Source organism: Quercus lobata, chromosome 10, assembly GCF_001633185.2.
Source record: "Quercus lobata isolate SW786 chromosome 10, ValleyOak3.0 Primary Assembly, whole genome shotgun sequence".
Taxonomy (NCBI): domain Eukaryota; kingdom Viridiplantae; phylum Streptophyta; class Magnoliopsida; order Fagales; family Fagaceae; genus Quercus; species Quercus lobata.
In genome coordinates, this window is record NC_044913.1 from 14622630 (window position 1) to 14636144 (window position 13515).

Consider the following 13515-nt stretch of genomic DNA (forward strand, 5'->3'; position numbering starts at 1 on the left):
TGTGAGAAAGTATGAGGTTTTGCCAAGTGGCGTATCCTATGCAAAGAGAATTGAAATATTCTCAAGATAGGAATAAATTAAATATTGATTTTTTATTTCATTTGGTTTAATGTTTTAAGAATTTTCTAATTAAAAATTAAATATTTTTTGTATCGTTTAGTTCAATGTTTCAAGACTTTTCATCCCTTACACATCCCACAAACCTCTTTGCATTTTAATTCACCATTTTCACCTTTTGTACTTCTATCCTTTTATATATACCTTCCCATAACCCTTCATACCATCCCATGTCAAATACACACAGACCAAAAATGATGTCATTTACCTTCAATCTTTCAAGCTCTAACATTGTTGTTTAATCTAATCCTACCTCGTATGGGTTGGATACAACCAAGGAAGGAGGGCTTGCATTTTATATTGAGTGACAACGACAATTACTATTTTGATGTTAAGGTCGGACGTTGTGGATTTACAGGTTTTATAAATGATGTGATTGACTGTTTAGAATGTGTATTTTGTTTTAGAATTAAAGAAAAAGAGAGACAAAATTGTATGCTATAATATTCCTCCAAAGTTTTTATTTTTATTTTTTATTTCTCATCACTTCAATTGAATAATTATAATAAATATGTGTGTACAGTTTATAATTATTGCTTTTTATGATAAATTTATTACAAGTAAAGTTCTCTAACAATTATGCTATAATATTTATACAACATTCTCCAAAACTATCTTACAGAAAACATTACAATATTATTTGTGCATCGCACGGGTAACTTATTAGTTGTTGAAAGTCACTGGGTAAATTATTCATGTATTCTCTGATTCCATATACTTTTGCAAAGTTGAGAGAGAAAGATGTAAAAACTAAATTGTATTAAGCCAATTAAACAATCACATTACACTGCTTTACATATACCAACAGAATTGGGAGGGAAGCTAAGAAACTAACTAACAACTTCCCGACAGCGATCTGATGTGGCATAATAGAATTACAAGTCAGACTAACACATGTCAAATCTGTATCTAATTCTAATCATAAACTTAATCTATGCTACTTTTTAGTTTACAGAGTGTATTTACAAAACTAGCTTTCCTATAGCTATTCTCAATATCCCCCTCTAGATGGGGTGTATATATTGACAAAGTCCTGTCTTGTTGAGCAGCAATGAGAACCGATGTAATGCAAGGGCTAGCTTTGGTAAATATGTCAGCAAGTTGATTTTGGGTAGGAACATAAAAGGTCATGATCAATCCTTCTTGAATCTTGTCTCTAATCTAATATGTAAAGCAACTTGACTATCACAATATAACAATATTGGTTGTGGATGGGGTATTTTAAAATCCTTCAATAAATTTACCAACCAAAAAATCTCACAAACAATCTCTAGAGATTGTTTGCTCCTTCTTGGTCTTCCATGAAACCAATGAACTCCCAATACAAACACAATAGCCTATGAGAGACTTCCTTGAGTCTGGACAAGCTGCCCAGTCAGAATCAGTGTAGGCTTTGACATGTAACTCTTATTTAGCATTAAAAAAAATAAACCCTGTACTGGACATCCTTTTAGGTACTGTAAAACCCTATGAGTTGCATGTAAATGAGGCGGCCTAGGCTTTTCCATAAACTAACTAAGCCTGTGAACACAATAATTCAATTCAGGACTTGTTAAAGTGAGGTAAAGCAACTTACCCACCATCCTTCTATACATTGTAGGGTCATTGAGTAACTCTCCTTCATCCATGGACAATTTAGAATTATGTTCCATAGGACATTTCACTGTTTTAGACCCCAAAGCACCTGCTTCTACAATTAACTTAATTAAGTCCAGCACATACTTTCTTTGACACGCATAAATTCCTTTAGAGGCCTAAGAAATACTTCACTGGACCCAATTCTTTGAGTTTAAACTTGTCATGGAGAAATTGCTTGGACTGATTAGCAGCGAGTACATCATTGCTTGCTACCAAGATGTCATCAACGTAAACAGGAACTGCTTGAACAAACCCTTGAGTGGGGATGACATCAACAAGTTTGGCAAATCACTGCCTACTGGCTTGTTTTAAGCCATACAAGAACTTTGTTAACTTGCATACCAATCTCTCCCCCTTGCTGCCAGACTGAGTAAATAGAAAAGGAGGTAAGTCCATGCAAACCTCATCAGTCAAATTGGAAACTCGTTGGTGCACTCTTTAGCCAAGTTTGCTAAGTCTATCTTTGATAATGTATCTTGGATGAGGGATCCTCCTTTTCTTGCCTTAGAGGCTTTGTTTCTTTGATTTAATTGTTTCTCTTTTGTGAATGATAGTTTTTTCACTAAAAAAAAAAGAAATGAAAAATATATATAAGCTTAAAATATGTACCATAGCCATATAATGTATAACCTATCAATCAATTATTTTTATCATATGTGAAAACCACATCTTGGAGGCAAAGATGGTAGATGGCCCAGGTCCACTTCTTTTCTTTTTAATAAAGTTCATCATTTAGTAAAAAAAAAATAATAATAATAATAATAATCCAATTGGTTTGTCGTGCCAAGGACATTAACTATTAAGCCGCCCATATGATAGATATGTGCATGTCACACTTCAGGTTCACTTTGGTCCCCCCTTAGTGATAATTGTTATCACACTAAATATCTGTTGAAGAAATTCCAAAAGAATGTTTTCTCAATCTGTTTACAGAGGTTCTTCGACAAAGCTGGACTCAACTTGAAACAAACCAGTTTTGAGTCTCAGGGATCCATCTAGAAGGTGAAGGTTGCTTTTTAAATAATATTTCTCATGTTATAAAATGAGATTTACCACCCCTCTCTCTATTTTATATTATTTCCTTTTCATGATATCTAGATTTAATTTCAGTCTTATCATATTTTACTAGCAATTTAGAAGCAATCTTGTCATAATCTTTTCTTGTCTCTCTCTTTAAAGCTATTCTCTGTTTCAGTTTGGTCATCATATTCATCTTAATGAAGCATCTTTGGTGAAGTAATCAAATCTTTGTGTGGATAAAAGTCATGATTTCAAAGAGAGATGACTAAGTTGAGAATCTAATTCATACAGTTGTCCCTCTAATGCTTCATAGTCTCTTTCTCAATCGTACAAATTAGTTCCTAATCTATTATAGTTTCTTCATCACACTGTTAAAGGATCTTTGGTAGTGATTTTTCAAGATATTCTCTATGAGTGTTGATTTCAAAAGATATGAGTCGATACTTTTGCAGATATAGTCACCCTTAAATAATGCATTACATGTTTCTCGAATTCTAATTTCTATCATACTTTATTCATTCAGTGTTGGCTTTTCCTTATCTTCGGTGGGATTATCAAAATATTCTTTTGAGTCTTTATTTACGAGGGATTATAAAGTTGAGATTTTTGAATATACAGTATCTTTAATGATTTATGATCTACTTAGTCATGTTTAGTAATTATTACTTAATACTTTAATAATTATAAATGTTTTTGACTTGATGATGAACAATTAGAGCGTGGGGTGTATGCGGTTTAAGTGATTGTCCAGCAAATGATATTCTTTGTAGTTCTAGATGTTTGTGAATCAAACAACACTTCTCCTTCCCCGCTATTTACCTATCTAAAAAAATAGTGTCATCAAAGAATTGACTCCCAAGAACCAAGAATTGGATCAAGGACGCATTATCAAGGGAGATGTCAACTCACACGAAGTATTATGATTTAAGAGCCTTATTAAAAAAAAAAAAAAAGGTACTTCAAAGATTTAGATTCTTAATCCAAGATTTTATGCTTATTAGGTAGCAAACAATTGAATCTTGGAAGAAAAGGACCTCTAGGTTGTAGTTTGTACCGGTTCTCAAAGAGTGATTATATCCTTTTGGAAAGTAAATATTGGAAGCCTCTAGGGAAGTTATTCATGTACTTATCTGATTCCAAATACTTCAACCCAAAGACCAAAGTTTTAAATACCATGTTATTTCCATTGATGATTCTACTAATCTTCAATATGTTCTTGAATTCACGCATCTTAGACACACTGTTGGGCATTTGGGATGCCCTTACTAATAGAGTTATCACATGTAATACAACGTTTACATCCACTATCCACGGGGAAATTTGATTTCTTAACTCCTCAGTCTTAGGATGCATCTAATGCACAAGGCTCCCATTTCTAGGGGGTTTGAGATAGGTGATTGGTAGGCTTTCTATCATATCCAATACAGTAATTTTGAAAAATGACAAAAGCTAAATAACAAAGAGTATATTTTATGGAGAGAGAGAGCGTTGAGTCCACGCTGTGCAGTGTGCATGTGAACCACCCTTGAATTTATTGTTCAGTGTATGCCGCTGTTCTTCAAAGATGGGGTGTGAAATCATGTCAAGTTGCTATGAAAATTTGTTTTGTAGTTTTACTTGATACAGGCTATATAGTTATTGGATATCTGCAATTCATGTCACTTTAAATGTTGATGAAAATAGAATATACTTATTCCAAGTTGCTTCAGATTTATAATCATTATAAGAATCTCCTTTCCTGCAAACATTTCTGTATACTCCACAGCTTTGCTATTGAACTACAGAGGATTTAACTCTGCCAGAAAACTTGACATAATTAATAGAAAAAACGTAAAAGCACTTCAGTTTTCATCTTGTCAGTCCCCATAAACAAAAGCTTAAAAGGAAAGAAAAAATGGTTACATAGTACAAAAAGATTCACAAGCCATTGCAACGAACACCCCCTCTTTATAAATAACATGCAGATATTGCAAAATACTAGACAAAACCAAGCAAAAGCAATAACAAAGAAGAGAATAGGAGGACTACATTGTTACATGGGTCAATCAACTGGCTTGCATGAGATTTCGGAGAAGAAGGACTTGGACTTGCAAGACTAGTAACATTTTCCTTTGAACAAGTGTAATTACAACGGCTAGGACGAACGACTCTGTAAACACCACTGCTGGCAAGGAGATAAATATCCTTCCGGTTGTCCTCCCCGAATGAGTAAATGTAACCCAAAGCTGGAAGAGAACTTCCTGGCAGGGAACTGCATTGTAGAGGAGAGTCAGCTGCACAGCTGAAGGGAATTTTACTACTGCTAAAATTCCCACTGTCTACTGGATTCTCTATGCCAGCCCATAGGGCAGTTGCATACAAATCTGCATATAAGTACCTGAAAATAATGATTGAGCGAGTTGTTAGCAAGGATCAATATTATTGCAAGGATCAGCATGGTAGTCCCAAGAATAAATCTTCATTCTTTTTTGGTTGATAGCTTTTGTAGATTATCAGCATGGTCAGTTCTTCAACTTGTCATATATACATAGAATGAAAAAAGAGCTCATTTACCTTCCGTACATACAAGGATCAGTCATAGACCGATAGAAATAGCCCCCTGTGATTGATGCTGACCCTTCCTTCTGGTTTACATCAGAATGGGTATATCCCATCACAGGAAAAATTGGGCTTATGGAACTTGGAGTTGTATTTCCACCAGGTGAATCTGGAGGAGTGTAAAGAAGGGGGCCCTCATAAACACGCCAGCCATAGTTTCCATCCTTGGTGATGATATCCACCTCCTCATATCGATCCTGTAGGTAATCAAAAGTGTCATATATGTTCAGAAACAAGTGGTCTTGGGGTTGTTTCTTATTTCATGGCCTCTGAACATGCAAGTTCATAATGAAATGAAGATGCATAAGCATCACCACAATAGCAGAAAGAAAATGAAGCAATTGCTGAAATTGAAATGTCCTTACTCTAGAAACACAATGGACTCACTTCAAATTCTACCTCGAATGCAAAATAGAGAATGAAAAAAAGACATCAACTTTCTGACATCTTTGTAAATTCATATGAAACCATTGGTAAAAGAGACCTAAATATTAATCTGTGGCAGTGTGAGATGTACTTGATGCAAGCAAGACAGTGTAATTAATTAATCAAGGGCATTTTTCAAAAAAGGCTGGTCACAGTCATATTTTTGTGAGGAAATCCTACCAGATGCTTCATAAAATTGTATCTCTTTTATATATATGTTGAATAATGGTAGCATAATAATGGCCAGTCAGATACTATTTAAACTTGAGAGAGAAATATCTCAAACCTGCCCAACATCAGCACACATAAAGTAGGAAGGCCTTTCAGAATCAAAACTACAGCGCCAAGGATTTCTTAATCCATAAGCCCATATTTCAGGCTGCAAGCCTGTATCTTCCTCATAAGGATTATCTTTGGGGATAGAATAGTTTCCCCACAGATTGAGTTTGGCAATTTCTGCAGCACCTGAAAAGACAGTGCAATGGACAAGAGTGAGAAAAAAAAAATGCAAAGTACCACTTAAACTATGCAAGTGAAACAGCTCCTATTTACACTCCTCCATTGAGAAAATATCATGTCTAGGACAATTATATTTATAATCATGGTTTCAGAATTTCAATTTTTTTTCCTTTTACTTTTCCCCTTTTTCTGATTGATCAGCACAGAGTCAATAGAGAAGACAGATCTTTCACATAGTCCTTTTAGTTCCTAGTAAAAATTGGAGAGAGCAAGCAAGGTAGGCAGTGAAGTGATGCTTTGAACAAAAAGAGTACTTACAGAGATGTGAGATAAGTAACCATTCACAGGTAGGAAGATATGAAGAAGGCAGCAGATTGAATAAGTAAAAGAAATTTAAATAAATAATAATAATAATAAATAAATAAAACTATATGCACCAACATTCTCTGCTGATACTCACTTGGTACGTTATCAACATCGAGCCTCAAAATTTTGCCAAGCAATGATTTCTTGTTTTGGGAAAAATTGTAAGGATCGCCTGTACCACCACCATCTCCCATCATGAAGTATAAATATCCATCAGCAGGTCCAAAGAGTATCTGCCCTCCGTGATGAGATGTAAATGGAAGGCCCATAGTAAATATCCTACTCACTTCAGTTGGCTTGGCACTTGTTGCCTGGGAAAAAGATGAAGTCATTTCTAATCATTTGAGTTAAATAAAAATGGAAAAATTCAGTGTTTAGAGATTTGTACCAAGGAAGGCTGGGATGCAGTACCATTAGCAGTATACTCCGCAACAACATTTTGATACTGGCATGGCTGGGCACCATTATCAGTTCCTAGCTTTGAAGGATCACAATTGACATCTGAGTTACATGAACATCTTCCAGTACATCCGGACCACTTAGCCTTATCACAATTAAACGAAGCAAAGAATCGCCCGTTTTGTGCAAAGTTTGGATGAAATGCAATACCCATCATACCAAATTGAGTATCAAAATATACTTCATCAGTTAGATCTACAAAAGGATTGGATTCATCAAGCCTTAATGCTCCTCCCGATTCCTGATCAGGAATAGTTGCTAACCATATCTTTCCTTGTTGGCTACCAAAAAATGCACGGTTTGACCCATCAGGATGAGCAGCCATACTGAGGTAAGATCCATTCCCTATCTTCTCAAGACACAAGCCAAGTGGGGGGCTAGGAATTTCGGTGTTATTTAGCATAACAGGTTGACCATCAAAACATACTGATGCAGTACTAGAAGCTCCACCAAATGCATTGCAAAAATCAGTTTTAGACTGCCACAAGTCAGTAAGTTTGCTAAAATTGGAATTGACTGGTAATCCAGCTTGACCTTTTAGTGAAGGGGCAAATGGAGACTTCATGAAAGACACATTTTGGCATGTATCCCATACATTAGAGCAGAAGTTATTCGCTGCTTGGCTAGATTGGGACGAATTTGCTGAAATAGTGGAATTGCAAAGTATAGGAACTGGTCGGGGTGTAGAACCAATTGTAAATAGCTCAGCTGAAAATGGATCGCATCTCTACGCACCATGATAACAAAGAATTGAAACACATCATAATTCATACATCTGTGTTTAGAACATTTGAAAAATGGCACATACAACAACAAAGAGAAGATTCAATCATTTAGTATGTTTACGAGCTAATTTGCCTAAAAGATATGCTAATATTTAACTCAAACTTCAGCAAGACCTTCATAAAAGGTAGCTAAATTGAAAACCATTTCCTTACAAATGCAAAAATCAAATATGTATTACACATGCGGCAACTGGAGGAGATTAAAGTACAGTTCTTATAAATGTCAAGTTGACAACATCTATTCATCCAAACAACCTATATATTTGGCATTGAAACGGAAACAAATACATCATGCTCCACCTACCTAAAATCTGAAACTTGGAAATTTAAAAAAAAAAAAAAAAAAATTAAGAACTTCTTACCGCACAAAGTATTGATTTCATAACAGAAGCACATCTAGAATCAGAAATATTCATTGCTACGAATTGCTTCTGTAATTCTAAATCCTCTGTGGAGTTGCAGCATGAGCTCGCATTGTAAGAACAAAACTTCAGTGTGGTGTTCAGGCTTAAGGGTGCCGCTTCACCAATTAAATCAGTAGAAATGACAAGTCAGTTCAGAATTGAAATAGATTCTTAAACATAAGGCACTGGAAGGAAAAAAAAAAAAAAACCTGCAAAATTTAACTGCAGAAAAAGAGAGGGGGAACAAGTATGAAAGGAAATTAAACCCACTTGAATCAATGCATAAGGGATGTGAAAAGGAAGCATCGAAAAGCAGCAGCAAGCTACAAAATAGGAGGGCACTAGCAAGAAGGCGACCCATCTCAGCAAACAAATAGACAAAAAGCAGATATTCTACTATAACATCCCTCCCTTGAATCTGCTTGAGAGTCTAAAGCAGCAGTAGAACATGAATGACTTCCAAAAATTAATGGCAGATTATATACAAAGAGAAGGTTTGCTGGCTCTTGAACATGCTGCCCATTACCAACTTCTCTGTATCTTTCAGTTAACTATTGGCCCATCTACACATCCTATCTTTGACTTTGTGGGGGGAATTCATTTTCAAGTCTCTCTCTCTATCTCTCTCACATATTTTACATACCATTTCCAACTTATCTCTCTCAGCATCCACAATAATTTTCAACTCTCTCTCTCTCTCTCTCTCTCTCTCTGGGTTAACTGCAGCTTCCAGAAGAAATTTTTTTACAAATTTCTTTTCAAATTGATAAATTAAAAAAAAAAAAAACCCTTTATATTAAAAGATTTATGCAATAGCCTGATCCAAAAAAAGAATAAAAAAGGTAAAGGATAGAGACAGAAACTAGAACGGTTTGTATAGTTGACTTTCATGAATTCTTTATTCAAAGGATTTAAAATAATGGTAGTGGTTGAGAAGAAAACCATTGGTTTTCCCAAATGAACAACTTGCAGAGATCTTGGTTGGTTCGATGGTTCTGTGCTCACATTGATTTCTCTTTTATGGGTTCAGCGTTTTCAACCTACCCCAAAGGACAAGCCTAAAAACTAGACCAAAATTCAACTATGAACGAAAAGTCGAAATCCCACTTGCATTAACATAAAAGGAAAAAGAAGCTGAAAAGAGAGGGGTCCAGCAATGACTGTGATACCAATAATATGACACACTAACAAAGATATGAATGGAAACATTAGCTTTTTTTGCTCAATAATGGAAATATTAGTTTTAACTAAAACTAGAGCCCTTCTAGATAAAGAAAAGAGACATCACATGCTTGACATAAATGTTAGATAATGTTTTCTGGCGCAAAAAGAATAGAATAATCACCAGGTCAAGGTCTACTCACAGTCACGTGTGTTTAGTGAAATGTCTCTGTAATAATGGCTGAAAATAGGGGCAGAAAGTGAAAAAGGGACTTCTTGGCTTGATTTATTTCCTGAAAACTGTTTTCTGAAAACATAGAAAACAAAAGTGTGTGTGTGTGTGTGTGTTTTTTCAGAGATTACCATTGACCAATTACCAATCAGACGGTTGTGGTTAACGATGCTAATGGTGTTTTGAATACCCGAACCACTCGGAGTGTAACTGTTTCTGTTTAATCTAATCTAATTATCTCCTCTTTACACCTAAAAAAAAAAAAAAACATATTATTGAGATGAACTTTGAGGAAAGGAATCAACTGGTAGTGAGAGTGGACCCCATGGGAGATTGGAACAAGTTTTGTACTTCCAGAAATGCCTGTTCCTGCTTTACTTATCTGTTTTTGACTGAGCCTGACTCTAGCATGTAACATTGTAAAAGTCAATATTCCAGGATATTGCGTACAAGAATAAAAGATTCCATGTTTTGTGGGCTTAAAACTGTGTCCCCTGTTTTGTTTTTGTTTTTATTTATTTATTTTTTTTAGTGTAGCCTAAGATTCTTTATTTATTTATTTAATTATTATTTATTTTTTTAAAGGAACAAACAAAAAGAGTTAAAATGTCATATGATAGTAAGACAAATTATATTATACGTAATTGTCATCTATATCTTTAAGACATTTGTTAACGAAGTATTTTAGAAGAGTATTTTTTTTATAATTATTTTAGAAGAATATTAATTTCACTTTTAAGAGAAATATAAAAAACTTATTAAAAAAATTAGTTTATTTTTTTACCATAAAAATTTTCTAATAGGATTTTTTAAAGCTAAGTGAATTATTTTAGAGAGTCCGTTAATAAAATATTGTTGAATATTATAAAAATAGGTAACATGACTGGCTACATAGAAAACTAGTGAACCCGTGTAGTGGTAATGAATAAAAAGAAGATTCCAACTTTTGTCTTAAAAAAAAAAAAAAGGAAGGAAAATCCCAACATCTCAAGTCTAGGATGTCCATTGGTCGGATTTAAGAATATACGAATTTGATTCGAAATGTAGTTTGTGTTAAGACATTTAAAACTCGAATTAAGATTGATTGTTGATTAATTTTTTTTTAATATTAATCTATATGTATTTCTAATTTGTTGGGTAAGATTTATTTCTAATTTAAATATTAAAAATACAAGTGGCGCTATTTATTTACTTAAAAAAAAGAAAAAAAAAAAAAAGCGGTGCTGTATATTTATGTTGTGATATGAAGTTGCTTAGCTGACCAAGAAGACAAAGCCAATGAGAACTCAAACAGTCAAATGTAACAAATGTTAACTATTGGATTAATATAGCAGTATATATGGAAACGATATACATAAATGAAGGAAAAATGCTAAAATTATTACTACTTATTTTAAAACAACAAGCTTACAATTTGAAGTGATAATGGAATTTTACGGGTTGGCTTGCATTTTAGGATCACCTCAAGAAATTCTTTTGTGCAATAATATGATGTGTGTAGAACAAGAGACTACATACATTTATAGGAATAGTTAGATGTTTGAAAAGTGTTGGATTTCCTCGTTAGGGAGAAAAAATGATAATGAATGTGACAAATCCATCATTAGGGGAAAAAGTGATAAAAAATATGATCGGATTCACACAAGTTTCATCACGGTACAATAGCTCTCTTACTACATGATATGCTGCTAATTTATGTGTGTAGATTAATTCAAAAAGGTTGCATCTCTAGAATGCACATAAAAGATTATTTAATTTATTTCTTACACGTAAAATACATATTTATGTTTTTGTTTAGAATTAAATTTAAGTTTATATTTTATTTCTTTAAATAATTATTAAAGATTAAAAAATAATTACTTTATTAGTTTGATGTTACTAAAAAAAGTTTCAATTTTTTATAGTATAATTTGAACATCATTTCTTTTAATATTTTCTTCCAATTAAAATATACAAAAATAGCTCAAAATGAGCGAGAAAGAGATGAACAGGTAAAACAAACCACATAAGGTGTACAGAATGTGATTTGCCATGTGAAATTACAAGTCCAAATGGTTTAGAGCAATTTGACAAACCTGCCTCATGGCAAGCACTAATTATTGTGTTAGTCCTGCTTTACTTATGTATTCTATATAGATTCTTATCATTAATCTTATTTTCAAGCTAAACTTTAACACTTTGACAAAATGTCTTTTTTTATTATTTTTTTTAATATTCTTTCTCAGAATGTATAAGCTTATTATATATATATATATATACTGAGAAACTAGTAAATGAAATATATATAAAATTTTATTGCTTAAGAATTATGGAGTAGATATGAATATATGATTATACTGCAATTTCTTAATTAAGTAACCAAAACGGTGACTTTGGCATTATAAAAATTAGTATTTGACTGAAAGACTGAAATTAGCACTTGCAACTTTTGAATAGAACCCTGAGATTGCTTTTATTTTCTAAAAAATAGTGAACCTGTTTGGACGCTATATCTAATATCAACGTCCGTGAAGCTCCACCCCCCCCCCCCCCCCCCCCAAAAAAAAAAAACAGCAGGCAGAGGGAGAAATGTTGACACTAAAATAGCTAAGGATCCAAATTCCTCTGAGGAACTTAAGAAACTTATAACCTTTTGGGAATAATTAAAATTTTCATTAATTAAAAGCAAGTACGAAGAAAATAGTTGGGCTCCCCTAGTGGAAAACACAAAAAATAGGTTTACAATAATTTTGCCACAATTATTGAATAAATGTCATCTACCTTTTTTTAAGCTTAATTATCATTCTCTTTGATGTATTGTTTCTCTCTCTCTCCCTCTCTCTCTCTCTCATTGTAGTTCTTTTCTCATTATTTTTTTTCAAATATTTTCTAGGTTCCTCATTCTTGGAGAATCTTATTTGATATTAGATGGATTCCTAGCATTCTTCAATTTATCTTGATGCTGATGATTATATGATCTCAATATATTTTTCGTTTACATGGAGTTAGAAAAATATGTATAATCTTATTGTATTTCATTTTATTTTCCATATTTGTAGAATTTTTTTCTTTACATATTAGATATCAAAAAATATTTTGTTTTACTCAAATTTTGGTTCTAGCATAAAACTTATCAGTACTTTCTCTATTAGTTATATAAAGCAAAACAAAAATGTGCACACATACGGAATGAGCATAAAAAAAAATTATTCAATTTATTTTGTGCAAATTCATGTTTATATTTATGTGTAAGTTTATCTTCATGTTGTTTTCATGAAAATAAGGGTAAAATACTATTTTGGCCCTTAAACTTTATCAAAAGTTTGTTTTTGTTCTTCAATTTTAAAAAGCTCTTTTTTCATCCTTAAACATTGGAAAAAGTTTTTTTTCCCCTAATAGTTTAACTTTTCAATAGTTTAGGAATGAAAAATTTTAAGGCCATACAACACAATATCTTCCAACTCCTCCACATAGGACAGTCCAACACAATATCTCCCAACTCCTTCACATGGGACACTTCAACATATGACAATTGTCTCCTTGCTGACAATTGCTGTATAAACTTTTCAACTCTTTGTAAATGTAAAAGAGTGTCCTTATTGAGTTTAAAGTTTATGCACTAGCTTAACACCTATGGTTCATTCATAAACATACAACACAAATTAAGATAACCAATAGGGTTTGGCTTCCCTCCAGTGGATTTGAGCATTGGAGGGGACACGACACTTAAACATGTCTTAAAATGGACACATGTCAATCCCATGTCCAGTCCTCTGCTCCTAAGAAGGAAGCCTCGCCCTAACCAATAAATCTAGATTTTTTTTTGATAGGTAAGTTACACGCGCATCCAGTAGGTCTTGAATTCACGATC

At 33.3% G+C, this 13515-nt stretch overlaps 1 protein-coding gene across 1 annotated transcript; it reads right to left on the minus strand.

Annotated features, from left to right (window-relative positions):
• Positions 1–4541: 4541 nt before the first annotated feature.
• Positions 4542–9530, minus strand: LOC115963515 (HIPL1 protein). The gene is made up of 7 exons (XM_031082527.1): positions 8543–9530; positions 8231–8388; positions 7013–7810; positions 6719–6935; positions 6086–6264; positions 5329–5570; positions 4542–5152 (listed from the first exon to the last, which is right to left on the minus strand). The coding sequence occupies exons 1-7, from the start codon at positions 8631–8633 to the stop codon at positions 4753–4755; spliced, it is 2085 nt and encodes a 694-aa protein (XP_030938387.1). The 5' UTR covers positions 8634–9530; the 3' UTR covers positions 4542–4752.
• Between the last annotated feature and the right edge of the window lie 3985 nt (positions 9531–13515).